The sequence below is a fragment of the Artibeus jamaicensis genome, unplaced genomic scaffold, assembly GCF_021234435.1.
Source record: "Artibeus jamaicensis isolate MK-2021 breed Jamaican fruit bat unplaced genomic scaffold, CSHL_Jam_final contig_327, whole genome shotgun sequence".
Taxonomy (NCBI): Eukaryota; Metazoa; Chordata; class Mammalia; order Chiroptera; family Phyllostomidae; genus Artibeus; species Artibeus jamaicensis.
In genome coordinates, this window is record NW_026521772.1 from 805,276 (window position 1) to 832,759 (window position 27,484).

At 46.0% G+C, this 27,484-nt stretch overlaps 1 protein-coding gene across 9 annotated transcripts in view; it reads left to right on the top strand.

Annotated features, from left to right (window-relative positions):
* RABGAP1L (RAB GTPase activating protein 1 like) overlaps positions 1-27,484 on the top strand; it is a 425,645-nt gene that overhangs the window by 375,278 nt on the left and 22,883 nt on the right. For 7 of the 9 annotated variants that reach the window (XM_037145558.2, XM_037145559.2, XM_037145560.2 and 4 more), the window contains one exon: positions 20,463-20,555. In XM_037145558.2, coding sequence (XP_037001453.2) covers positions 20,463-20,555 — 93 coding nt within the window. Of the gene's footprint in view, positions 1-20,462; positions 20,556-20,751; positions 27,202-27,484 lie in introns of those variants that run through there. The other 2 variants (XM_037145563.2, XM_037145566.2) reach the window with 2 other exon arrangements.

The following is a 27,484-nucleotide window of genomic DNA, read 5'->3' on the forward strand; positions in this document are numbered from 1 at the left end:
GAATTCTCGGACACACATGCGTGATCAGAGTTAGTATGGTTTTAAGGGGTTTGCCTATACTCTCAGTTCAGCACCTGGACATGCAGAATTACATATTGCTCCCTAGTTGGCATTGTCCCTTTAACACTCTGGACAAGAAATGTGCCTCCAGTGAAATGCTGGAGCTTCAACACTAAGGTCATGAATAGAATGTCTGCATATACACTGAGAAGCTCACTTTAACATCAGATAAGCACTTTCCTGTGGCACAGAACTTGCAGAAATTCTGCATTTCTGAGTCTTCAGAGACAGCCTTGGAGATGTACGACAGTGCAGTTGGGAGGGTGACAGTGTTCCTGCAGGGCGTGGGGGACAGCATTCTGAGCACGGGATCGGTGATGCTACCATACAAGGCCACGTAGCACTGGGTGTAGGTGGATGAGAAATGGACCAAAATTTCCACAAGGAGACCTTTGGACGGGACTGATTTCTAAAAGGATGTGAGCCGAGTGTCTGCAGTCTTGAGAACGGTGTCATCGGGATGCACTGTCATTTCGGGAACAGTTATCATAGAGTCAGCTTTAGAGGCAACTCCGAAGACATCGTTGCCGATAAGTAGTCATTGAAAGTGTGTCATTATAAAAGGTTTGTGATGCCAAAAATCTAAGCCGTCTGGGTCAGCTCTACGGCACCCTTACTGGAAAGCTTGGTGACAGGACGTGGTCGGAAGCGAAGTGTCAGATGTGGAACTGTTCGGTGGACTGAAGATTTACTTGAATTGGGGAGAAATCTTGAGTTAAAGTTCCATGTCCATTTGAGAAGTAGCAATGTGTATTTTACCCTGTTGTCGAATGATGCTTTTTTGTTTTGTTTTATTCTAGCCATCCTAGTGATTGTGAAGTGGTATCGTTGTGTTTCTGATTTGCATTTCCTTAATGACTAATTGTGTGGAGCGTCTTTTCATGTGCTTATTAGCCATTTGTATATTTTCCTTGGAGAAATGTCTATTCAAGTCCTTGTCCGTTTTTAAAAATTGTGTTGTTTCTCTTGTTCTTGAGTTGTAAGAGTTCTTTATATCTTCTGGATATTAAACCTTCATCAGATATGTGAGAATCACGCAACAGCTACAGGACTTGCAAATATTTTCTCCCATTCTGTAGGTTGTCTTTTAACTTTTTTTAAAAAAGATTTTATTATTTTTAGAGAGGGGAGAGGGGAGGGAGAGAAACATTGATGGGTGAGAAAAACATTTATCAGTTGCTTCTTGTACATGCCCCAACCAGGGACCGAATCCATGACCTAGGCATGTGCCCTGACTGGGAATCGAACCAGCAACCTTTCACCTTGCAGTATGACACCCAGCTCATTGAGCCACACCAGTCAGGGGCGCACTTTTGCCTTTCTTGATAATGCCTTTTGCACAAAAACTTTTAACCTTGATGAAGCCCACCTTTGTTGCTCTTTCAAAGATATTTGTACTTGATGTAAAACACCATAAACTACCTAAGAAAGCAAATTTTTTACTTAATGAGTGTGAACTGTTCCGTTGGATACATGCAGAATAATATAATAGCTAAATTGAGTGTAAATTGACATGATTTGAGTAGTTTTGTTACTTTTGCCAAGCTTTATCCTTCTGTGAAAAGGGGTCCCCTATAGAGGATATTTTGAGTTTTTTAACTAATGCTTATAGACCGTGAGAATGTGCTTATAAGACTGGCATAAATTTTGTGAGCATATTATTTGCTTGGTAATGACATTGTCTGTCATACTAGATTTAAGATGTTGAATGTAGCCCATTCAGGTACTCCTATTATATTATCAAATCACCATTTATTATAAACATCAACGCTCCCTTACTTCTCCTGTGATTCTTCTAAGCTGCCAAACGTAGAGACACATGACTGAGCAGTGCAGGGTCCCTCAGCTCCCGGACATCAGGCCATGCTTGCCGGGAGGGAGAGGGCAGAGCTGGAGCAGACCCAGGAGACAGTCGTTTTCTGCACTGTTCTAGCGCCGGGGCTCCTTTTGTTCCAGATACCCGCTTTCTCCCTGGAGCTTCAGTGATGTGCCCAAGAGGCTCAGAGTAGAACCCAAAGCCCTGCTGGGTTTGGAAGTGACCTCCTGTTGCCGTGTTTCTGACATTGCTGTCCCAGTAGCCCCTGGCCCTGCCTCTGCTTTATAGGTTGAGTGAGCAAATAGGTAACATTTGCTTTTTACCTTTGAAAACTTGAAGTGTGCACTGAGTTGGGGAGGCATTAGGCCTTTGCAGATGCGTTGTTTATATGAAACAGGAAGCACACAGGCTTGCGCAGTGGCGCTGTCTGTGGCCGGCGGGTGTCAGGGGACACGGCCCCATGCTCCCTGTCTGCGTGGGACACATGCCTGCTCCATAGATTCCACTGCCTGGTCCTGCCAGCAGCCTCTGCAGCTCATCTCACAGAGGGGCCCCGGCGAGAGAAGGTGGACGGAGCAGCTCACACCCATTGCTCTGGAACACTGAATCCCAAGGACTGGACACTTGCTTCGCCCCTGCATCAGCTGGGACTGTGCCTTTATCCAGGGGCAGAGGCGTACCTGCCTTATTACCAAGAGATCAGAAAGAGCCAAATACTTGCTCTTCGATCTCAGTAAGTTCCGTTATTCTCAGGAAGAGACACACCCGCATCCAGAAATGTTTTACGGCTTAAAAGCAAGGCATAAACAAATGCAGAGGAATAGAGCAGAATGGAATCCCTCTAACCAGATAAGTTTATTTCGTGTGGAAAATGTGTATCAATCTAGGAGATGAGGCATGGCAGTTGGCTGAAATGAGCTGTGAATGCTGGTCCCTTCTAGGTTTTCAGCAAAGGGCTCATTTTACACTAAAATTTATTCCAGGTGTTTATAGGCTGTGTGCTTCAACTAGAAAATAGTGAAAATAATTGACATACATGCCATTTTAACGGCATCAACTTTAGTGCTGTTATTTCCATTGTCGTCTGGTAAAGCCATCAAGCGGCACAATTACCTGAAGTTTACTTATTGTCTAGCACTGTGTGAAAGCGTATGTCTCTGTTATATGTGACATAGACAGTACCATTCATCGCTCACTCTCTTCATACTTATTTGCAAGAGCCGTGTGGTAAAGCCATGCAGCCAGGGGGGTTTCCAGTTGCCCCCAGGAGTTCCGACTTGCGTGCACACCATGGCCGTGGAGGCCTCGGCCCTGACACAGGCCTTCGGCGGTAACAGAGCCGGTCCCGTGGGCATGGCTGAGGACCGGGCTTTCTCTCGTCTTGCCTGAAGAACAGCACGCCTCTGTTTTGTGATAAAATCTTCCTGATAAGAGAGATTTGTTTACCAAAACCCTTACTTTGTGGAAAGTTTATAAGGCTTAACCCTGTAACTCCCAGAGGGGAGAGAGGGGCCTGCCTTGGACTTGCACCTGGCTTCTGGCGGGTTACCTGTCACTGTCCTGTTTTAAGTCAGGTGACAGGTAAGTGAATGCCTGGCTTCCTTATGTAGGTGAGCTGTCCACAGAAGGTTTCTGTGCCATTTACCCATCTTAAAGTTTAATTGGAATAATATAAGAAAAAGGAAAGGGGCAGATTTTAAACGTAGGACTATTTTAATGCCAGAGGTTGTATGGCACGATAAAAAAATAACGTGGCAGTTCATTGTTTCAGAAAATAAATCTTGATACGTAAAAGTTATATGGTTTCGATAACATTTCTGGAACATTCTTTCAATATATAAACTTCAATGTCCAGGATAGATTTCCCAGTATATTTATCTACAACAGATCTTAAATATTGAAAACTAACAGAAGTTGTTGCATAAATTTTTCTGTAATTAGATAAGAACATTCTTCTTGCTGGTCTGCAAATGGTTCACAAAGATAGCTGCTGCCTAAGATACTTTGCAGTCAACAAATGTTGAGTGGTGAACTCTATTCTTCATTTTTTGTAACATAATTAATTGTATTATCTTAAAATTCTCACCTGCAGTTCAGGGTTGAGAGGTCAAAGCCTGGCAGGACAGCTCTGCCCTTCTCACAAACGGCTTCCACGTGTGGGTTCAAGGAGCTGTGAGAGCTGTGGGCGGGTCGCTGTCGGAGGAGAAAGGAAGGGGCACAAACCCTCACCCCTGCAACAGTGCTGGTGCGAAACGGCTCCCACCACCTTTGCCTCGTCCATAGGCAGGCGTGTGGCTTCCCCGAGCTGTTGGGGGAGGCTAGGGAAAGCCGTCTTCGGAGGGGGGGCCATGAGCCCGGTTGGAACCCAGCACGGATTCGGTTGGAACCCAGCACGGATTCGTGTAGAGGAGTGCATCCATCAGCACCGGCCAACCAGTGTTAGGGTATTTATGTCACCCAAAAGTTACCTCATCCTCATTTGTAGTCAGTCCCCATCCCACACCCAGACCCCTGCGCCCGTAACCATGGTGGCTACGTGGAGGTCAGGAACCCGCCTCTTCCTGTTGTGCTGGATGGTGCCCTCCTCTGTGTGGTCCAGTAACTCACCAGCACACCTCCTCGGTCCACAGTCCACTGGAGGGAGGGCTGGATGTGGGAAAGGGAGAGCGCGCCTCTTCCTTGGGAGGGATTTTCGCCTCACAGTTCCATCTATTTCATTGGCCAGAGCTCTTGACGGGCCCTACCTCGATGCAAAAGGGCTTGGAAGCATAATCTTTAGCTGAAGGCCATGGACCCAGTTCACAATATATTACTAAAAAACAAGGAGAGAATGCATATTTACAGGCAACTCTCAGATGATCCCTCCAGTTTTACTTACATTACATATAGTTACGCTCATAAACATAGTTATGGTTATGTGTACGTCAGAAGATGAACATTGAGCAGGTACATTGGGGACGTTGTTCGGGAGTGTAAAGATCGCCTGTAGTGAGATTTCCAGAATTCAGTACTTGGTGGGGGGAGTAATCATAGTTTTATCAAAAGATTTTATTAAAAATCTTATTCTAAACCTAAAAATGTTTCCGTTTTTCAAGCACAAGCACTGAAGATCCAAGCTGCACTATTTATAGTTTTTTTAGCTGCCTTATTTTAGTAATTCTTCACTTTAAAAACCACATATTGAGTACCTGTCACGGTACTGCCAGGGATGGTAGGGTAAATTGTCTGCATCCAGGAGTACAATTATGTTTGGCCTTGGACAGAGAGCTCGTGGAATATCCTGAATGCTGCGGTTCGAATAATATAGTAAGAGCTTTTATAACATACAACTGCATTGTGAAATCATTGTGGCTTTGAAAGCATGTAGGACTGGAAGTGAGGAGACTTAAGTATGTGTCTAGGTCTGTCACTCATCAGGCCACTGTGGACCGGCCTCAGTTTCCTTGTCTTCAAAGCGAAGGGGTCGATTGTATGCTACCTACAGTCCCCTATCTTTCTGTGATCCTAACAGCTCTTCGTATCTGTGATATATATTAAACATGCAATGGGTTGTATTATACATTACCTGTAGTCTGTATATCTTTGTGATTCGATAGTTCTGTCTGTAGTCTCTAGTTCTAGTACATCTATTGTAAACCACCCCAAACCATCCTGTCTTAAGATAATAAGGCTGTCCTGCTCACAGGTTCAGTGGGTCCAGAATTCAGACAGGGCACAGTGGGCTTTGTCCCTGCTCCACGACCTCGGGGGCCTCTATGGGACGACACGGACCTTTCATGTTTTGTTTCTCTAAATTATTTTTCCCGGAATATTAAATAAAAATTTCAGATGTATCATTTCACTCATAAACACTTAAGTATGTATCGTAATAGATAAGGACTTTAAAATTTTAACCATACTACGACCCTGGCCAGTGGCTCGTTGGAGTGCCGTCCTGTGCACCAAGACGTTGCAGGTAATATCCCAGGTCAGGGCACATGTGGGAGGCAGCCAGTCGATGTGTCTGTCTCTCTAAAAGTTAGTTTAAAATTATAACCATGATATTGATATACTACCTACAAAAATCAACAATAATCTAGTAATGGGTGCAGTTTTGAAGTTCAAGTGAATATGCAAGTCCAAGTAAACGAATTTATTAAGTTCTAACTTAGCAAGTGGGGAAGAGTTTGGGTTTTGTTTTAAGCCTCAAGTTTAGTGGGGTTTTGTTGTTGCTTGTCTTGATTTTAACCAGAAACACTTAAAGAGTATCCCTTCATTGTCCCCTCTTTTAAAACAGAGTGAGAGTTAAGCAGTGGGGACACTCTTAGAGGGTCGTCTTGTTTACCCCCCCCCCCACCCCGTGTCTTCACGGTTTACTTCTGCCTCCTCCGGACTCGGGGGTGGGGATGAAGGAACGTGTGTGCAGTGGACCTCAGTGTTTTGTTACTTGATGAACATTACCCATTTCTTTTCAAAGAGAAGGCTGATGGGGCGTCTTTTGCATTGTACTTTAAGAATAAAATTTGAAATCACTCGTGCTAATGGTGAAGCTTATAGTCTAATACCCTAGTTCTCAGTCTCACTTTGAAATCTTTGAATAAGGGAAGTCTTTTCTCAGGGCTTCTAGCAGATCATGCTTTTCTCAGTGATCCTCTTTTAGGAATTTTCTCTGTGCTGCTTTTCAGGCTTAATAGAAGCTGGTGCTTGGAGCCAAATCAGAGCTTGCTTCAGCCCCAGCAAGACTTACACATATTTTTAAAAAGAGATTAGGGAAGACAGCTCTTGTCATGGGCTTTACTCAGCTCTGCGGAACCAGAATCAGCTGTCTTAGCCAGTTGGTGACTTGAGGACAGGAGGAGGAAGACAGGGCATTTTTGGATCTGAATGACATAGATAGTTCTGTTCTGCTCTTTGCCTAAAGGGGTGAAGAGCTGATTCATCGTCCAGCGGTAGCCCCTGAAGTTGTTCAGAAGCAAATGGGATCACACTATAGAGGTTCATTCACTGCTTGCCGTCAGTCTCCAAGGCACTATGGGAGGCAAAAAGATGAAGCCTGTTTTGTATCAGAAGGCTTCATTAGTACTGTATTTACTTAAAAAAAAACATTTAAAGGTCCCGTTTCTGTTCCTTACTGGTTGAGCCCGCAGTCCAGCGGCAGCCCTGCTGTAGGAAGACTGCGCACGCCAGCCGGTGCTGCCCGCCGCTGCGCATCGGGCACAGGTTTTCCAGACCTCCCTTCTCACTGTCACGGTGAGAAGGAAGTTTGAACAGCTTTCCCAAGACCGGCTGTGTTCTGTTCTCTGGTGAAATGCGGTCGTTGCCTGTCCGATGAGGTTCTGAGCTGCACGGTCCCTTGCACTCTGAGTGACAGATGAGCAGGTAGATAGTCAACAGGGTGGAATTGGTAGATAAGAAGAGATCTGCCAATTAAGCTTGGTGCTTGGTAAGCACCAAGTTATCTGGTGTTTACTTCAATTTTCTTTGTGTAGGCTTACATCAAAACCACTCCAGAAAGTCAGTCCTTTTCTGTAAAATTTCAAGAGTAGTTGTTTGTTTATTTAAAATGAAAATTTTAAGACCAGTTCTGAGCCAGGTACTTTGATTTGAAACAGTCTTTTGGTCTTTCTTTGACCTTTATAACCTTGATACCTTTGAAGATTACAAACTGCTTATCAGTAGAATGTCTCTCAGTGTGGATTTGTCTGAGGTTCCTCACACCAAGGTCTAGGGCGCACGCTCTGACCAGGACATCCTAGAGAGGACGCTGTGTGTTTCTCCTTGTGTCCACCCTGTCAGATGGAGCCGGACCGTGGATTGTCCGTCACCGGAGATGCTCGCTTGGACCGTTTGACTCAGGGCAGTTCCTGCCGGGAGCTCCATGAAGTTGCTTTGTTCCCCTTCATAACCGATGAGAAGTTTGTGGGGAGGTGCTTTGAATTTCTGTAAATACCCCCTTCCTTATCAGACTTTCTATATATATACATGTGTATATGCATATATATGTGTGTATGCATGTATACATACATAGACATGCATGTGCATATATACATGTATACACGAGGGGGCAAAAACCCAAAATTTATTTATAAAAAACTGTATTTAGTCTCACATTTTAAACTTCAGCCACCTGCAAAGACTCTCCATTTGATGCAACACATCTATCGAAACATTTTTCCCACTGCTCAGAACAGTTTTTGAACTCATCGTTCTTGATGAGTTTTTGTTTCACCTCTTCCATATGGGCAAAGAATTTCCCTTTGAGGACTTTTTTCATTCGGGAAAAGAAAGAAAAGTCACTCCAGGTGAGATTGAGTGCATGGGGGGTGGGGCACAGGGGTCATGCCATTTTTGGTTAAAAACTGCTGAACACTCAGCTTGGTGTGGGTAGGTATACTCGTAAACTACCCACCATGAAATGGACAAATGTGTTGAAAGGGTCTTCAAAAAAAATAATTCACTGAAGCTGAACGCAGCCTCTCACAACAACGCCAGTTGGTACACTGATGCAGATGGGTTCCTAGAACACTCACCTAGTCGGGGAAGCCTGTGCGATAAGGGGCCTGCCCTCCAAAAGATAATTCTGTTTTGGGGGAGGTATCCCCCTTCTTATATAGTAATATATATCCCATATATATATATATGAACTCATGATTTTCTATTTTATTGAATATTCTCTTTTGTTCCAATATTTATTTTAATCTTCAAATTATTCCCTTTTTGCTATTGGGAGCTCCTTCAAGATGGCTTCTGTATCCTTTTTCATTTTCTTTGGAGATGAAGTAAACCACTTAATATGCTGTTTGATTTACTTTTGTTTAGTCCTTGCATTTTTGCACTTATAAATAATCCCTTGAAATTGTATCTCAGGAAATTGTTAGTAAAAATTCACTTATGAATAGAGAAAGAAAAACATATTTCTGTGGAATTGGAAAGTTCCAGAATTTATCCATTACTTTGGTCCCATATTTATAGACTCACCCTGGGTCCCAAGAAGTCACATCTATTTTTCATCTATTAATCTGCATTTTATTGTTTGAATTAAATGTTACATTATAAGTGGCATTTATAGAACCTCAGTATCGCGCTCTTGTTCATCAAGGTCCGTGCGGTGATGAGGCATGGGGAAGGAGGGCTGCCCAGTGTATTTCTTAGGAGTTTGATTTAAAAACACTGCACTAAAAACATAGACACCTGGCAGTTAGAGGCTGTCTTACTCACAAACGCTGGGGTGAGCGGTACCTGGTGCTACGTGATAAGGCCCCGTGTATGCTCACATGGATTACACAATCGGAATTAGACTTGAGCCAGCAGTGAAAACCGAGTATCCTGACTTGGAGCTCCTGGCGGTTCATTCTCATTTTCTTATCTTGGAAATATCGCCGTGGAGGTAGCGGTGAGGATAAGAAGCCAGGAAGGTCTGTTCTAATATTCCTCCTTGTTGCACCACCGGCTAGTGCCCTGGACTCCCTTCCACTGAATCGTCTGAGACGATGTTCAGGGTTTGTATCTGCCTGAGGCATGTGTAGTAGGAGCCAAGTGATAGTGAACAATTCGGAATAACGACCTCTCCTAAAAGAGAGAAAACTACCTCAGAGGTAAAACTGACTTATGGACATGTAAAAGAAAAAGAATTCCTTTTTGTCCTTTTCAACCTTTACATGTGCTTAAAAGGGTAGCATTCATTTCAGGTTATTGATGAGGCTATCTCCCCTTGAGCTAAAAGCTGTTAACACATTTTCCATCTACAAATCATTTTACGTGCGTATTCTAAAGCCCTTGAGTGTAGAACGGGGAAGGGGAGTCTTTAGCAAGTTCTGGCCTGGCCTTTCCAATCACGCTTTGCTAAAGAAGTACGGGTAAACCTCTCCACTGAATGAACTCAGGGGCCGAGGAGATTTGGATAGCCCTTGTGAGTTGTATGTTTATAGACTTCTGCACAAATGCTTGAGTCTAGGCCCCCTATCAAGTTCACTGGGCTCAGTGTTCCAGCGCTAGGTGTAACTGACAGTCTTGCATAGTTTCTCATAATAAAATATAGTGAACTTTTAAATTAGATCCCTCTTTAATGAGTCCCTCAGTACTTTTTACACGGCTGCCGTTTGGAGGAATTCTGACACCAGGGCGACTTGACCGCACGCTCCTCACTGCGCCTCATTTCCTGCTGCAGTCACTCGTTCCAACAGGACACCTGGTGCCCGGAATTGATGAGACAACCAGACTGAGCCTCCGAGGGTCCCTCTGAGCACTCCGCCTCCTGCTAGTTATGTAGTCAGCTTCCCCCTCGTAAATCGTTGCAGAGGGGAATTTATTAGAGAAAACATCATTTACAAATTTTAACAGCTGCTCTAACCTGTCATTTGCGGCTCTCAGCTGACATTCAGACAGCTGCAATCTGTGAGTGAGCTTTCACTTTCAGCTACTGGAGGCCTTTCAACTCCCGTTCCCATGGAAATGTGGGCCGGACTGGCAGGAGCGAGGCGAGGGTTGGAATAGACATTTCCCCAAACCTTATGTTTCTTGCCCCCTCACCGTTTCCATGGAAACAGGGACATAAATGCCCCTCCACACCAAGCTTCGGAGAGCAGTCCTTCACATGTGAGCAGCAGTACATGGACTTGAATGGCACACAGAACAGCTAATTATGGCCTCCTTTTATCTGTGTGTGGCCAGCCCTGATTTCAGATATACTCTCATTTGATCTACTCTGTGCATCAAAGTAATTCAGTCAATTCTTATAAAGTCAGTTCGATATTACCTTTTCTCCAAAATGAGAATTTCGTTAGACTTATTCTTATTGATTGTCCAACATATGTCTACTCCTCCTCCATGTCTTCCACCCTGTCCCCAAGATTAAAGAAATAAATTTCAATTTAGGGAATAGCATCAATTGCATAGCATAAAAACTCTCCTCAAATGGTCTCATTCTCAGGCGCTGTTTTAGAAATCGCCCCACAGAGCAGAGGTAATTATGGGCTCTGTCAAACACGTCAAGGAAAACTGCCATTTTTAATTGGTTACCACAATCTTCTCATCTAGGTAACAGAAATACCCTGTGTTAAGTGGATTTCGATGTCTTTCCACTTATCAGCTCTATGTCATCACGCAGCTCCTCGCATACCCGTGCTCAGGGGAAATGTATGTGCATAGCCTTTGTCTGCCTTTTTGGGAAATTCCAGTATGTTAACTAATTAACAAAGTATGCTTGAACCATGAGATGGTAGGAGTAAACTTAACTGAACAAATCTGCTTCGGGCGTCTGCTGAGTGTTCAGCTTTGTGGTAGATCAGAGCAGGGGGTACCTAGTTTGAGTAAGGCTGGGCTGGCTGCGTTTGTTTTTGTTTGTTTGTTTGTTTTGGGGTTTATTTTTTCATCCTTTTTAGTTTAGAAAATTTATACCCCAGGGAAATCTTTTCAAAAGCCATCTATGATTATTAAGTGAATGGTATAAGCTGATTCTAAAGGAGTTGAAGGAGGATCCCTTGACCTAAACCACCAGGGAAGACTTGATTAGAAGACCTCCTCCTGGTTTAATGGCTCCCTCTTTCCATTTCTCCTTGTCCCCAGAGACCTTTCTCCTGGGCTGTTTTGTAACTTTCTAAACATTGTTTTTCTTGCTGCCTTCCTGCTTTTCTCTGTCCTCCCGTGTAGGGTAGCGTGTGCATTGTTTCCGGGAGAACGTTTTTACTGGTAGTTGTGATCCTTTTATTGCTCTATTTTAAAACCTCAGTGACTTCTTATCAATACTGGGACAAGACTTTTTATTTTTTTAAAGATAGTTCTGATGGCAAATATCCTGCCTTATAAGTCCTTTAGGCTACAGAAACGGTAAAAAACTGTTTTAGTATTTTAGGTTCTTTTCTGTTCCGGATTGTCCCTCATATCCGGAATGGGTGCAAACATCTGTGAAGATGATGTGCCTCATTGGTGTATCCGACAGTACGGCCACTGCAGTGGCGGCTGCCAGGGCTGGTTCACACTTTCAGTGGCAGGCTCAGACCTACCACCGTCTGGCGCCGGCGTGTTCCTCCCAGCCGGCCCTGCAGGTGCCTCCCACCAGGGCGTCCGGCTCCTCACCCGGCCAAGCAGAGTGGCTCGCACAGTTAGGAGGCCGTGGTCTTGAGCCCCCCTTTGCTTACAGCGCTTTCACTGCTTCCCTTGGAATGAGGAAAGAAATGAGCGATACAAACGGTCCCCTCCATACCTTGTCCCTCTCTGCACCTCTTACAGCCCCACGCTCCTGTTACCTACTCAGCATGGTGTAATGTATGTCAGTTTTAGTCTACGCCTTGGGCTTGGTTAATATTTGCGGCACCCTGATAAGGAAATGCACAGTCTAGGGGTAGTTTGGTTGGTATTGGAAAGACCCTAATCAGGAGTTAACTGCTATAATTTACCCCACTTATATTTAAATCTATACGAGAGGGTTTTCTGATTAGCATAAAGGATATCATACTCTTAAATTAAATTAAGTCTAGAAATACTAATAGGCCCCCCCTAGCCTTGTACAGATTGCAGCTAGATTCTGGCACACTGGGCAGCCTGACACCTGCAGAACGGCCCCCGCGGCAGAGTGCGTGGGCCTGTTGCTGCCACTCACGAGCCCTGCCGCCCACCTGTGGGAAGGTGGTGGGGAGCAGCCTGTGGCCTTGTGCCTGCAGTCCTGCTGGTACCTGCTGAAGAAAAGATCCTGACACTTACGGATGGTCACTATCAAAAGCTCCCCCTAGGACAAGACGTTGGTCACATGCACGTTCCCCCTTAGACTCTGTCCTAAATTCCTGGTGTGTTTGTAAAAACATTTTCCTTTCAATCAGTGACAGCATGAGGCTTGTATGTTGCTTACTGATAAAAGGGTTGTGCCATGGGTGTCTTGCGGTCCCGAGTAGCATCTGGCGTAGTGCCTTGCACACAGCTGATATTTGTCGACTTGAGGGCACACGTGTGCTTCCCAGTCCTGGAAGGAACGGAACCAGCATCAGGTCATGGTGCCCTGAGAGCCAGCCGTGTGCGTGTTCCCGGAGTCCCATTGACTCGGCATTTACAGTTTTCAGTGAGTCCGTACTAATCGTCCGTATCTACATCGGCTCTGGTTGACACACCAGGGCTGTCGTCAGCTCCAGAGGACAGTGGCATTGCATGTGTCACCTTTCCTCAGAAATTCATACCTAAGTGTATTTCCCGTTGCTGTCTGTGCCCACTCTGGCTCTTGGTGACGAAGGCAGACAAATCTTTCGGGAAAGTCGTTTTTCTTGTATATCTCTGAGCCAATTTGAGGCAGTTTGTATGTAGCTGACAGCAGATAAAAAGGTTAAATGGACAACAGAAGACCAGGGAGAAAAAAATTAAAAGGGCATGAGGGAAACACATAGATTTTTTAAAAACAAAGCAAACTAAAACAGTGTTGGTAAATGGCGGTGCAGCGTGGCAGTTCAGAGCAGACTCTGGACCTGGGCTGGGCTAGCTGCGTGACCTGGGGCAGCTTATTTATTTAACCCGTGGGGTCCGTTTCCTCCTCTGTCCAGTGACAGTGGTAGTGGCATGACGTCATCGCCGCGCGGTGAACAGGAACTAGTCCGTGTGGGTGTGGCGTCCGTGCCTGGCACCCAGGGAGTGCTGACGTGCGGCCATGCCCACGGTGGCAACATGGCTCTGCAGGCGGAGTGCTCATCTCAGTCAGATTCAGTCCTTCCGTCTGTGTGCGTTCACACTCCGCCTAAGTGAGTAATCTCATGCCTTCAGTCTCCCACACATTGGTGCTTGTACTCCACTGTGGAACTTACCCTATTGTACCCTAAATTATAGAATTATTTGTAAGCCTCTTAAAGGCAAACACTATCTTCTTTGTCTTCCCCTCAGCACCAAGTACTTAGGCAACAGCCAGGCTCACACAGTAGCTCTTTGGTAACTGCGGGGAACTGAAGGAGACACCGTGGGCTGCTCTGTGGCCTGGTCCCTGGAGCCCTGTTCCTCGGACTGGCGCCCCCGCGCCTCCCGTACGGCTTCAGCCTCCGCAGCCAGTTCTCTTCCTGTTGGGCTCCGCTGGCCCTCAGCTCCCACTGCACCCCCTTCCCAGAGCCTCTTCCTGGGCCTGGGGGCATGTGCAGCCACGCAGGTCCCCACACGCAGTGTGCTCTCTGTCGTCGTCTCGAAGTTGCCACTTCGAACAGGGGCCTCCGCTGTCTTGTGCTGGGCCGGCCACCTCCAGAGCCGTAGTTCCCTGCTCGTCCTGGGCTGACCTGGCTCATTCTTCAGGTCTCTCAGTTAGAAGTAGAGCCCTGACCTGGCAATTCCACCACTGGAGATATATCCTAAGAACCCCGAAACACCAATCCAAAAGAACCTGTGCACCCCAGTGTTCATAGCAGCACAATTTCCAGTAGCCATGTGCTGGAAGCAACCTAAGTTCCTGTCAGTAAATGAATGGATCAAAAAACTATGGTACATTTACACGATGGAATACTACACAGCAGAAAGAAAGAAGGAGCTCCTACCCATTGCGACAGCATGGATGGAACTGGGGAGCATTATGCTGAGTGAAATAAGCTATGCGGTGAAAGACAAATACCATATGATCTCACCTGTAAGTGGAACATAATCAACAAAACAAACAAGCAAGCAGAATATGACCAGAGACATTGAAACTAAGAATAAACTGACAGTAACCAGGAGGAGGTGGGAGGGGATGTTGAAGGGGAAGGGTTTCCAGGAACAATTGTAAAGGACTCAGGACAAAACCAAGGGGGGTGGAATATGGGGAGGGAGATATGGATGGCTGGGTGGCTGGGGAGTGGTAGGGAGGAAAGACAGACAACTGTACTTGAACAACAGTATTTAAAAAAAAACAAACGTGGAGCCCTGGGTGTCGTTTTCTCTCTCTCCACCGCAGCCTCTCCTCACTTTATACTTGTGTATTTTTGTTGTGGGTTATCTGTGCAAAGACTTCCCCCACCAACCGGAGGGCACAGCCTGTGCCTTGTTCCTGTGCGGCCGGGCCTGCTCCATGGTAGATAAGCAATGAATATTTGTTAAATGAGTGATTTTTTAAAATGCAAAGTAGGGATGTTTTCTTCCCGTGTTCAAAAAGTTGGTGTATAAAAGTGGCAGTGCAGTCCCCGTACACCTTAGTGCTGCTGCTGACGGCTTCTGACCAAGCTTCTGCCCAGGCTCCTGTGCAGCTTTTGAAGGCAGAGAACACAGCCAGGGGCCTGCTTCCCTCTTTCCCACTGGGCATTCTCCGCAGATACCCGGAATAGTCAACTTGAATCTCTCTGAAGACTCCAGTAGTTTTATACAGCTACTGCTTGGCACATTAATCTTGAATTAAATTTCCTATAGTATGAATGTCTGTAGCCTTCTGCCTACCATGAGCGTGAGGTATGTATTTACTTCTGATCTAATTGTCAGTGGCAGCTGACGTGAAGTATTATGTACTTCAGGTTTCTTAGCATACCTTGGTGGCAGGGCCAGCACCGTTGTAATGAATGGAGCACTGGCTGATCATCGAGAACAGTGTCCTACTTGGCTCCCCTATCGTTCTGTCTCTCCTGCCTTGTCGTCTAGTTTTAAATAAGCTTAATTAGCTCCCTCTGAATGCACAGCTGTATCAGCTTTCCGTGGCCCAGTTTGGGGACTACATCTGGTCAATCTACTCCCTGGACTTAGACCAATGCCATTCAGCATGTGACCAGGTTTAGCATATCACTTACTATCTCACCATCTTAATTTTTAGCTCTTAGTATTGATTCTACTTTTCACTGTAATAAAAGTTTTAAGTGGTACATTTCTAACCAAAGATTCATTCAGAGGTGGAATTTTACTTAAGATATTACAGTGGATTTTGAGTACCTCCCCTGACAAATAAAAGAAATAGAAGCATGCCAACTTAAGATATTATTACTTCTTAATTTTTACAAAGGGAGAAATGACAGGATTTCCATAATTCAGCCTAAAATTTAGGATATTCAATATAATGAGAAGAATGTGTCTTGCTTACATGAAAAAGAGACAGAATGCCTTTCTCGGTCCTTCAAGTGCAAAGAATCTGCACAGAGCAGATTTAAAGCCCAGCAGTAGGAGGGCTGGGGCCGCGGCTGCAGCTGTCGCACGTGGGTGAAGGAAAGGACTGACAGTCGGTGTGCACGTCGGTGCGTGAAGCGGTGGGGACAGAGAAATAGGGGGAAGCACAGGAAATAATAGAGAAGAAGGACGTTCTCAAAAACTTCCATCTGAGAGGTCATTTGCTTTAAGCTGTAAATCTGGAAGCTTCGTGCCTTGGTACTTGTTTTCAGAAGGCTGGAAGAGAGGGACAGTTCATCATTCCCATCCGCCCCCTCTCAGCTCTTTACAGACTTGGAAGCAGGCTTCTCCCAGAGTTAAATTCCTGGTTCAGCCGCCCCAGGGTCTGGGGGACCTCCTTTTTCTGGCTTGCCCGGGAAGTTCAGGGTGAAGGTATTTATATTTTTCTGAGTTCCTCTTTTATGCTGGGTAATAGGACATGTATCTTGGGTTCATTACTGCCCGGGCAGGAGTTAAAATGGCAATGTCTCCATCATCTGGCTGTGGATTAGTTCAATGGTTATAGCAGGCTTCTGGTGGGGCTCACGGGGTCCCGGGGTTGGAGCTGGTGTGGTAGGTGACAGGCACAGGACATGTTGCAGTTAAAGGTTTGCCTTTGGTGTCAGGAAGGCCTGTCGGCCGCGTGTGGTCCCTGTGCGTGTCACTCAGTCCTCAGCACGATCACTTTACCGCATGGGCCTGGTAGACCCAGCTCAGCGTCGTGAGGAGGCTAAGGCAGGACGGAGCGGGTGAGGTGCACATCTCGGTGCTGCGGCGTGCGTCGCGTGCGCAGTGGAAGGGGGCGGTCACGGTCATCGTCGTTTGTGTTACTTCCATTTAAAAAAGGGGGGAATCGAAGCTTTGAGTGAGAGCTTTAAATGATATGCTCACGGAATTACATCGCTGGTTTGTGACAGAGCAGGCTCTCGAACGCAAACCTGGTTAACCCCCAGACCACCGTGCATCTGGTCTTGAGAGAAACTGTGGCTTCGGTCATTGTTCCTGATGCGCATATGGTTTTCCCCTCATTTAAAACTCGATTTTGTCCTTATATTCAAACTGTTTATGTAACAGGTTCTTGAAATATTTTAGAGCATCAAAAATAGTCCTTCCAGCTCTCACAAATTGATTCCCCCCTAAACTTTATTTATAAATTGGTTGTTTGAAACTCAGAATGGATGTTTCCTTGGGAACCGGTAGTCGTGTTCTCAGGCAAGTTCATCAAAGCCCCCCGGCCTTTTCCGCTCCTCCCTGTCCGGCACTTGGTATTTTAATCCAGGGCTTTTCTGATGGACACGCCATCAGAGTTGCGTGAGAAGTTTTATAAAAATGGAGGATCGCACCTCAGACGTTTTGAACCGGAATCAAGCGGCGAATGTGCCGGATGCATCTCGGCAGAATTGAAGCTCCACACCGTGAGACAGGGCAGGGCCTGTTGTGGTAAAGAACCCAGGGGAAGACCACTGTGGCCGGAGTTGAGACTGCTCGTCTCTTCTGACCTCTGATATGTAACATTCATTGTAAAATACTCTAATAAAATGACCACACATACCGTGCCCTACAGAGCCCGGCCAGGCGTTCCTCTCTTGATCCTACGTGCAACAGGAAGGAATTAAAAATAAGGAAGGGGAATAACATCAGATTTGCATCCTGAAAAACCCTCGGCTGCATTTAGTCAGACAGGAGGCGTTGCACAGGCAGAGGATGGACCCTTGGCGGAACAGGACCCCAAATTAGGCAGACACTTGGAAGGGTCGGCGTTTCTCACTCGGCATCTTCTTCCGGTGCACATTTACATCAAGTGTATTTAACTTGAGAGCAGTCCCTAGATTGCTCCTGAGCTAATCAGCTGTTTCCATTGTGATAATTCTTGATGTCTTTGTGTTCCTTTAATTAAAACCGCAGTCCCTACGATAGAATCAGTTTTGTCGTGGAGTATAGTTTCTGGAACTGTAACCGTCCAGTCTCTGGGTGTGTAAATAACAGGAGTTTTCTGTCAGTTCCCCTGTCTCTTCCTCCTTTGCTCTTGTTTTGTGCTGGCTTTCACTCTGTGCCAGTCACAGGTGGATGCTCAATATCACCCCACAGCACAAGATAAATAAGCTTGGAAGGTTTCCTAGCAACATATTGTTCTGGGAACTTGTTCCATTTCCCTGAGCAAGCTGAAGCCAAACATCCTAGAAGCTCAGCCAGATGGGAAAGGATTAGCTTATTGAAGGTGTTCAGTCTGTTTTTAAAAAATTTCACTTGGAAATGAACCTCTTAACATAACTATCAGGGTTGTCTTTTAAAAGGACACTCTTCTACTTCTAAAAACATCTCAGTACATGTTTGAATATTAAAATATGTGCTTTGAGAAGAAATTCTCTAGAAGCAAACTTGCCATATGAATTGAGTCATTGGTGAGCAGATCCTTTAGAGCCACGTAGAAAATACTTCCACCCAGGTCTGGTGTTCAGCCTGGTACCCCCTGGTACTGATGTGCGGTTTTGAAGATAGTGAAATACTTGTGATCTGTGGGTAAACTGTTACCAGAATATCCCTCCTCCCCTTGGCCCCTTGTCCCTAGGGTTACACGTGAAACACCTGTCCCTGCTAGAACTCTCAGACTACTTCTCTCTTTTCCCTCAGTGCCAGTGATTGCCACTTCAAATTGAGTCTCTCCCCTCCCCCAAGTGTATGATTAATGCATACAGAGAAAACTAGAAGAAATTGAGGCCCTTCTCAAGGTCAGGAAAAATGACATCGTCTTATCACATGATCATATAGAATGTCCTTGGTCATCTGATGACCTTGGAGCCCCACGGTTGGCAGGCACTGCCTTTTTCCTGCTGTTCGTGTGGTTGGTCACAGTGTGTGGGTGCAGTTCCCTGGAGGCGGCGCAGTAACAGGTTAACATTCTCACTACTGTCGTCAACCGAGGCTCTGCAATTCAGTCACACCCTGGGGTGCATCCAGCTTCTTGTTGGACTGGGAGACAGCCCCCACCGGCAGGATGAAGACTGTCCTGTTGGTGTCGAATGCCTTACCTGTCTTCCAGGTTTGCCTGGGTTTGGGAAGCTGCCCAGTGGTGGTAAGAAGCAGATTGTTCTGCCCTTCACAGTGCTCCTGGGTGGGAGGAGCAAAGCAATCACCATGTGATGGTTGGCTCTGCTTTGGTTTTTGGCTTTTTGTTTTTGAACAAACTTCTCTGCCCAGATTCCAGAGAATTCAACCTTCCTCCACCCAGAAAGCTGCACGATAATTTCACATCTGTTCAGGTGCTGTCCATTCTCTCTGGCACTGTCACACACACACACACGCGCGCGCGCACACACGCGCACGCCCACCCATCCGCGTGTGCTTGTGTTCTCTAAACTCCGTATTCTGAACTTGACAAGGAGCAGTCTGCTGAGAGCATTGGCTGGGCCACCCCAGCAGACACCGAGACAGACGCGCGGGGACATCGGCCCCTCACCCTTGCCTTCACCGGGTCCTCGAGAACTCAGCCGAATAGCACGTCCGTAACCGTTAGAAAATTAGATAAGCTGTTTCTCTTCACTTTCGGTCACTTCCTTTAGGACCTAAACATTAAGATTTTGATTTCTAAAGGAATGATATCATTTTGATTATGCAAGGAAAGCCGAAGGGTCGATTTAATCTGTTCTATGGAACATAATAGAACAGATTAATGGAACATAATTGTAATATTTTAATTTTGAGGGGATATCATTAAAAAACAATTTAAGAATTTCCACGAACCATACACTATTTCAGGTGCTTTACCTGCATCATTTATTCTCCCGACACCACTCTGAACTGGAAGTTGGCTTGCCTGTCATTTCACAGGTACGGTCGGCGCTCACACTCTGTGTCTCCAGTGCCCAATGCTTATTTGTTTTTAAAATCCTAATGTTCTGTAAGTTTCTAGCCTTTTCTCAGAGAAGAGTAGACTAGTACTGTCTTTTAAAGATGACGTAATTCTAGCAAGGAGCAGATGAGCTGTTTGGATGATTTCCTGTCGCCTCCTTCAGCACCATGATTCCTTTTTTTGTTGTTTTTTAAGCTATCAGTGACAAATTTAGAGTCTTCTTTCTGTCTGGTAAATTAACTTTTAAAAAAAAAGGCTGTGAGCGCATTTTACTGAAGGGAAGGTAGTTAACAAAATTAATAGCACTGACAAATAGATGAAGGAGAAAAGGGTGTGGTGGTGTGTCAGCAGCATTGCAGAGCAGAGACGGACAGACTGCAGCCGTTTCTGTGAGTAAGTTCATGAGACACGGCCAGACACGTGTGTTCACATGCCCTTCGGCAGCTTCTGTGCAGTCACAGCAGAGTGAGCGGGGCAGGTGTGGCCTCGACCGCTGGACTGCTGGACTCCTGGACCCAGGCCCACAGTCCGCACATGGACTGTCAGAGAGAGTGTGCGGTGGCCCCTCCTCCGGCATCCAGATGGTCCCCCAGCTCTGAGTCGGGCGAGCCCATCAGAATGCCTGAGACTTGGCGAGGAAACAGCTCAGAAACATTTTCCTCGGTCACCTCCCGTCTGACTACCTCCCCTGTCACCCCGCAGGTTCCGACCAAGAAGCTGAAGAAGTATGAGAAGGAGTATCAGGCGATGCGAGAGAGCCAGCTGCAGCAGGAGGACCCGATGGACAGATACAAGGTACAGGTGTCCCGGGCGCCCACCAGGGCAGTGCCCTCCGCACCTAGGGCAGCACCCGCGGCGAGTTTGGTCCCTCTGCCCCTGCCCGACCGACCAGCACCTGTCTGACTGTTGTGTCCGGTCCGTGTCCAGGTGTGTGTTCATTTCAGGAGGCCGCCTGAGTAGCCAGCCCACCATAATACTTCTTTTCTTTCAGTTTGTATATTTGTAGGTAACGCCACCTGTTGCATTTATACTGGGAGTCTTCCTAAGAAGCTGAGAGAAAGAGAGGGGAAAAGAAAGAGGGAAAGTGGCTCTCGACTACTTTCAAACATGAGGAAAAAGGAAAAATGGCCAAGTGCTGTTTTAGCTGTGCACGGTCGCAGCCACAGAGACTCTTAGAAGGTGACCCGGTCCGGGACTGGCACGAGAATGTTTCAGACACACCCGTGTCTGTAGCAAATGTCAAAAGCACAGACTCCCTGGAAGGATAAATAAAAACCACAGAGGTTGTATTGAGCACAGTGATGGTGTTTGTCGCAACTTTTATTTCCACAAACAAGTTTCTGAGTGACAGTGACGTTCCACTACAGTATCCAGTTGCAGAGTCAAAATGGTTTCATCTTAACATCTCAGTTGAATAACTAACAGCATTTGTTTAAATTGGGCTATTCACACAGATAGATCTCTTCAGTGGTAATGATGCAATGACCGAATCTGAGCTTATTTTTCACCCTGAAATATTATCATTTCTCTTTAACATATTTCAATTCTTCTGGTTCCTACAGATCTGCACTTCCCTTTCTCTCCACTTCAGTACATTAGGAGAAGAGAACATTGTATTTGCACCGTGAGCCATGGCACAATGTCCTGCCAAAAAAGAAAAACACTGGGTGGCGTTATGAATTAAATCGCCCACGGTGGTGTCGCTTCCACTTTGGCACTAGAATTGCCCTTGTGCAGGCGGAGGGCTGGGCCCGGGCGGCTACGGGCACACAGTGCATCCTGTCTCTGTTGCTAAATTGAATGGCGTGGGGGTTCAGAGAGGGGTGTGGGGGACCAAGTACGTCCATCTTGTGGTCAGACCTGAGCTGGAATCCTGCCTTTCAAAAAAAAAAAAGGCCAGGGTTTGGGATCCAAGTTGAAGGTTTTTAATCCCCATGCCATTGTTCATTGTCTTGAACTAACTATTGAGCCTCTCTCTTGTTTGCGAAACATGTACTATTCTCATTCCCTTGAAGGATGGTTGTGAAGTTGAGGGATGGTGTATGTTCAGTACCCGGCACGTGGTTGGTACGCCCTGCATGGTTGTTTTAGCCTGATTAGGCCTGCGGCCTCAACGTACCCAAATATTACTGGGGTAGCACCACCTTACGTGCGCCAGTCTGTAGCTGATCTTCCTCATAGTTCTCCCAGGTGTGGCTACCCAATAACCTAACATGAGTCTGTTTTCCCCTTGTGCATAGAACTGGCTGCAGACCTGTCTCCCAGACCCTCGGATAGACAGCCGTAGCACAGCAGGCGCTCGCCGAGCGAGGTGTGAAGCTAGCCGCCCCCTCGGCGAACCAGTGTCGGTGCAGCTCACAGAGCGCCCTGCTTTGGGGAGGCTCGAAGTATAATTAGGAGGTATTTTTGAGGATCCAACATGAAGCCTTCCCACCGCTCACGTCATTCTAGTTTTCTTATTGCTGCCATCGTTAAAAATAAAATCTGGGAAGAGTGCTTCAAAATAGAAGGGAGGGAGACTGAAGACTAAAATCATAGGTGTAAAATCCGACCGAGACTCAACTTGTCACTGTTTCTTCAATCCTTTTTGTGTCAAAGCAGATATGTATAAATTAATAGTAAAATGCACGTTATTTTAAAAATGCTCACCACGCATAAGACTTACTGATGTGTGCAATTTTTGTTGAGGGGTCAAAGTAGAATTAAACCTGTTTTTGTTTAGAAAGCAGGCGTGACCTTTTAGCTGCAGTGCTGTGGCCCCGCCTGTGCACTCACCAGGCTGCCTCTGTAACTGCTCCCTTTGCGTTACGGGCACAGCTGGTCAGTGCCGCCCGCCCCGTCTCTCCAGACCCTTTAATACTGTCTAGACATTTGTACGGGGAGAGACGTAATGGGTAAGATATGGCCCTCAGATTATAACGATATTTTCAAGGTGACAGTTGACAACATAGTTTTCAGTCATCCACACATTTGTTATTTCACATCTCCAATTTCTAGCTTAAGAAACTAATTATAATCTTAATCATACTAGGGTCATCTTAGGGAATACTGTTTAGTGTCTTCCAAATTGAGTCCTGTCAAGGCTCCGATCTCGGTCCTGGGAACTTTGGAATTCATAGATCGCAGACTGGGAACCTGCTACGTAAATTCTGAAGAATAGCTTGGGAAGCATTTCGAGGCTTTGAGTCGAATCCAACACCAGTTCGCTGACACCACCTCCTCCATCGTTAGGACCCACACCGCTCACAGTGCCCCATTTCCTCGGGCTTGCCACAGGCAAGCAGGAGAGGTGTGGGAGGGCATGGGAGGTCTGTCCATCTAAAAAATGGCCCAGGGCTGTCGTGCAGTAAGCTACTGCTAGACCGCATTCAGTCTGCAGACGCCGTGTGGCGGTGGGCAGGATGGCCTGTTGCGGGGAGGCCAGAGGCGGGTTAGAGACCGAACAGGGCAGAGCTGGCTCTCTGCAGTCACATCTTGCTGCCTTACGTTCCATCCAGGCCCGTGACCTGGGCTTATTTTTATGACGTACACAAACATGCATTCTCGGTTTATGTCACTGTGCTCACCTGTGTCTAACACTTAAACCTCAGCCACAGAGGAGGAGATGAAACAGGGTTGGTTTGAGTGTCAATTCTAGAACCCTCCAAGAAGTGAAAATGTTTCGGAATCAGATAGTGGTGACAGTCACACAACTTGGCGACTCCAAAGGACCCGCTGAGCAGTGCATTACAGAAGATGAATTTTATTGGCTTTTACGAATTTATGTGAATCCCATCTCAAAAGGATGCAAGCAGAATGTCCCAGGAGGATGGGCATCTGGCCCATCATCTTCTCTTCATCAACTCCCAGTCACTTAGAGGTCCCTGTGCAGAAGACAGACTTGTGGGAGCGGAGACCGTCCCGTTGGAACGGAGCCAGTTAGTGACTGGAGACCCAGTGTCCCCATATTTATAGGGGAAAGGGCAGCACAAGTGGGTCATGTATTCATTTCCATGTGCATACAGGTATATATGAAAGTACACACACATGAAAATGAATGCATCTAGTCCGTATTTCTATTCTGTACATTTTCATAAATATGGTATCTGTGTGCATATGTACATGCACAGAGATGTAAACGTCTGTCTATGAATGGCTATAATGCACCTGTATACACCCTGCCCGCCTACCTGTCTTGGCATCTGTTGCCTTTGAAACTCCATGAGCCCTGTCACGGCCGCTTGCAGCCTGCGGTGCACTTCTTCCTTTTACCTCCATGGCCAGAGCTCAGGACAGAGAAAGGAAGCTTGAGTGGAAGAAGGATGCAGGGCATGCATCCCGAGTCTCTTTTACTGTCCTTGGTCTTGGCCTGGCCCAATGTGTGGAGGAGCCCTGGCGGTTTGTAGGTGTGTGTATTGACTTCGGATGAGGTGACGTGCAGGGGAAAGGTGTGTCTGTAGAAACACATCATGTGTATTTTCATTTTCATGCAGGTCCCCAGAAAACAAACATTCATGGACATGTGTCACTGTTTCAGTACATTTTATTTTATTTTTTTTTATAGATTTTATTTATTTATTTTTAGAGAGAGGGGAAGGGAGGAGGAAAGAGAGGGAGGGAAACATCGATGTGCAGGAGATACATCCATCAGTTGCACGCCCCCAACTGGGGACCAAGCGTGTGCCCTGACTGGGATCACTGCCTTTTCGGTTTGCAGGCCAGCACTCAATCCACCGAGCCACACCAGCCAGGGCTGTTTTAGTACATTTTAAAAATTAGTTGCCAAGCCTCTAATAAGCATTTGCCTGTGTCAGAAATTAAAATATTTTCTATTTTAAGGAGGTGTATTGTTCCCTTTGGGGGAATTTGGTTTTCTAATCATTTAGTCAATTGACAGTACTTTTCAGAGAGTCACTGCCTCCAGCTGCCTCCAGGGGGTGCTGTGCTTTCCTCGTTTAATTACAGAACCGCCGGCACCAGTGTGGGCCCAGCCTGAAAAAGCACAGCTAATTAATTACATTCAGTGAGTCTCCCAGAGCACGAACACGGTTATGTCATTACCTGCTCTAGACGGGCACATCCTAGAATCAGGATTTGGGACACCGATATTACACATGCATAATTTCTCATGTAATATCCATGTTCAGTGTGATTCAATTTTGAATGTTTAACTTCTTTCTTGAAGTTAGACATAATAACTTTTAAGTCAAAGTGTAATGCAAACAGAAAGAAAAGGATTCCTCTAAGTTGAAAAGTCTCTTGCACGTACCAGTTTTTGGAGAGCACTTGTCCCTGCGTGTAATTTAAAGCTGAGGTGTTGCGTTGCGCGTGGTTAAAACAGTGCAAACAAAAGATCGGAAGTAAAGCTTGATTGCACTTTACTGTTTGCCATCCCCACGTCTAATGCAATAAATTAGAACAATATCACATTTTGCTTTTAACTTGACTAGTGAAGAATTTAATTACGCTAAATTTCTTACCTGGGAAAAAAAAGTTTCCCCTTTTCTCACTGTGTTGGGTCCTTCCTCATTCAGAGAAGTCAAGATATGTGACTCCATGTTTGAAAAATGTTTTTCTACAGATGAAAAGAAAGTTACATTTTATTATTTTCCTGTATCACAGACTGTGGTTGGCTTTTGGAAACATTTGTTATAAAATAATGTGCTTTTCATGACTAGCCCTAGTGAAGAGGGTGGTTTCTATAGTAACCAAAAACTTGGCGATAAACCTCAGAGGACCACCTCTCTGCCCTTTTGAGCTTGGATAGCCAGCGCCCTTGCCGTGGGCGGAGCTGGGGCAGCGCAGAGGGCAAGCCCTTGGCCTCCTAAGGCTGCTGGAGCAGCTTAGCTCAGAAGGAGCAGGTGGCTGCTGATGGCGCTTGCCTGCCTATGGAGTTATTCTCAACACTGGGGGAAGTATAAATGGTGTGATTATTAAGAATTCCTGCATATGTTTATTGGTAATCTTCAGAGTGAATCCTCCAAAAATTTTCTAAACTTTTTAGTAAGTTTTGTTTCCTGTTGAAGTCACATCACTGAGAAAGTTACGTCATGCTTTTGTGTTTCTACATCCTCTGTAACCCATTTGCTTCTTTAAAATTTGATTTGTGTGCTAGAGTAGAGCAGGGATTTGCAAACTACAGCCCATGGGCCAGATCTGGCCCACTGCCTATTTTTATAAATAAAGTTTTATTGGGACACAGCCACATCCATTTGTTTAGTTACTGCTCACTTTTGCATGCAATGACAGAGTTGAGTAGTCTCAAAGGCTACATGGCTTACAAAACCAAAAATATTTACTATTTGGTCATCTACATTAAAAGTTTGCTCTCCCCTGTGCTGTTTAATCTAAGATAATTTTTAAGTGCCAAATGAAATGCAGTCTGGTGACTGCCAGACTGCCAGGTACTTAGTCCTGACAAGATCTTGTTTTTAGTTTGACATTTAAAAATTTTAAACCCCCACCAGTTAGATAAAATTGGATATTTTGGGTAAAAGAAGAGCGTAGCATGATTTTAAATGTATCCACGTTTTCCTTCTCAAATCTCCATTTACAGACGATGTAGACATTTCAGCATTTCATCTGCAAGCATTTCTCTCTGAATGTCAAAAAACCTGATGAAATTTGAAGGTGATGACTATCAGCTCTTTTGAAAGAGGTATCCAAAACAAAATCAGTGAGAGCCAAGTGTGCTGTTGGTGACAAAATTGCATTGGACCTTTTAGGAAAACATTTTTTTCTGACCCTTAAACGTCTGCAAAAACACGTGCCAAGAATTCATTAGAGCAGCAGACACACGCCCAAAACACTGAGCTATGAGCTGGCGTTCCTGAAGCTGCCTCCCGCCCCATCATTTTTTCCTTTAAGGCTCAGTTTATTCTCTTTTGATTGCCAGCTCACATTTTTCTGTTTTTCCATCTTGGAAAAAGTGACGTTCTCCATTCCTTCAGTCCACCACACCTTCAGCCCTCAGACCCCGGGGGAGGCCTGGGACCCATTTCTCTCTTGCGTCCCCCTGTCTGTCCAGCAGTGTCACTCTGTTGCTGGAAGATGACGGACTGTTGTGCAAGGTTTCCAACCTTGTTGTGTAAGGAAGTCCCTTCCACCCAGCTCTGACAGCGCAGCATAAACAACTCGCACCGAGTTGCTCACAGTTCCACACAGCATTCCCGTCGGTCACACAGACTGCAGAGAGCCCCTGGGGAGGGAGGAGTCTAGTGCGTCTCGTCCTGAGCCGAGACTGGCCCTCTGGCTGCCTCAAGTGTACTTCCTCCACCCCAAGTGCTGGCCTGGCCGCCCCAGGGAGACCCGACAGTGCGTCCGACCAGCATTGCCACATGTCTGTTCTTGTTCCCGCCACTTCCTGACTGTAGGAGTAGGTGTGCAGTTTCATTGGATCTCCTTTTCAATTGTCTTTGTACCTATGATTGAAAACGGTAGTTGGTCTAGGACTTTTGAGGAGGTAAGTTTTTTTTCTTAATCTATGTATGTCTGTGATAGCAGCGTCTGTCTCTGAAAAATGCAGTATCCTCCTCCCAAAAGCTGCTAACCACACTCCCCCAGCTGCACGCCTGTGCGGGAGGGGCGGGGGTGGATAGAAAAGCTGCCTGTGGCTTTCTGTGTGGCTCTCCATTCCACGGCCTGCCGTGGGGCGTGTTGAAGGGCTCTGGAGGCAGTGTCTCCTGCAGTCTTTGCCGAAAGGTCAGGGGGAGGAGGGGGCGTTGGCCTGCTCTGTTCACAGGCTC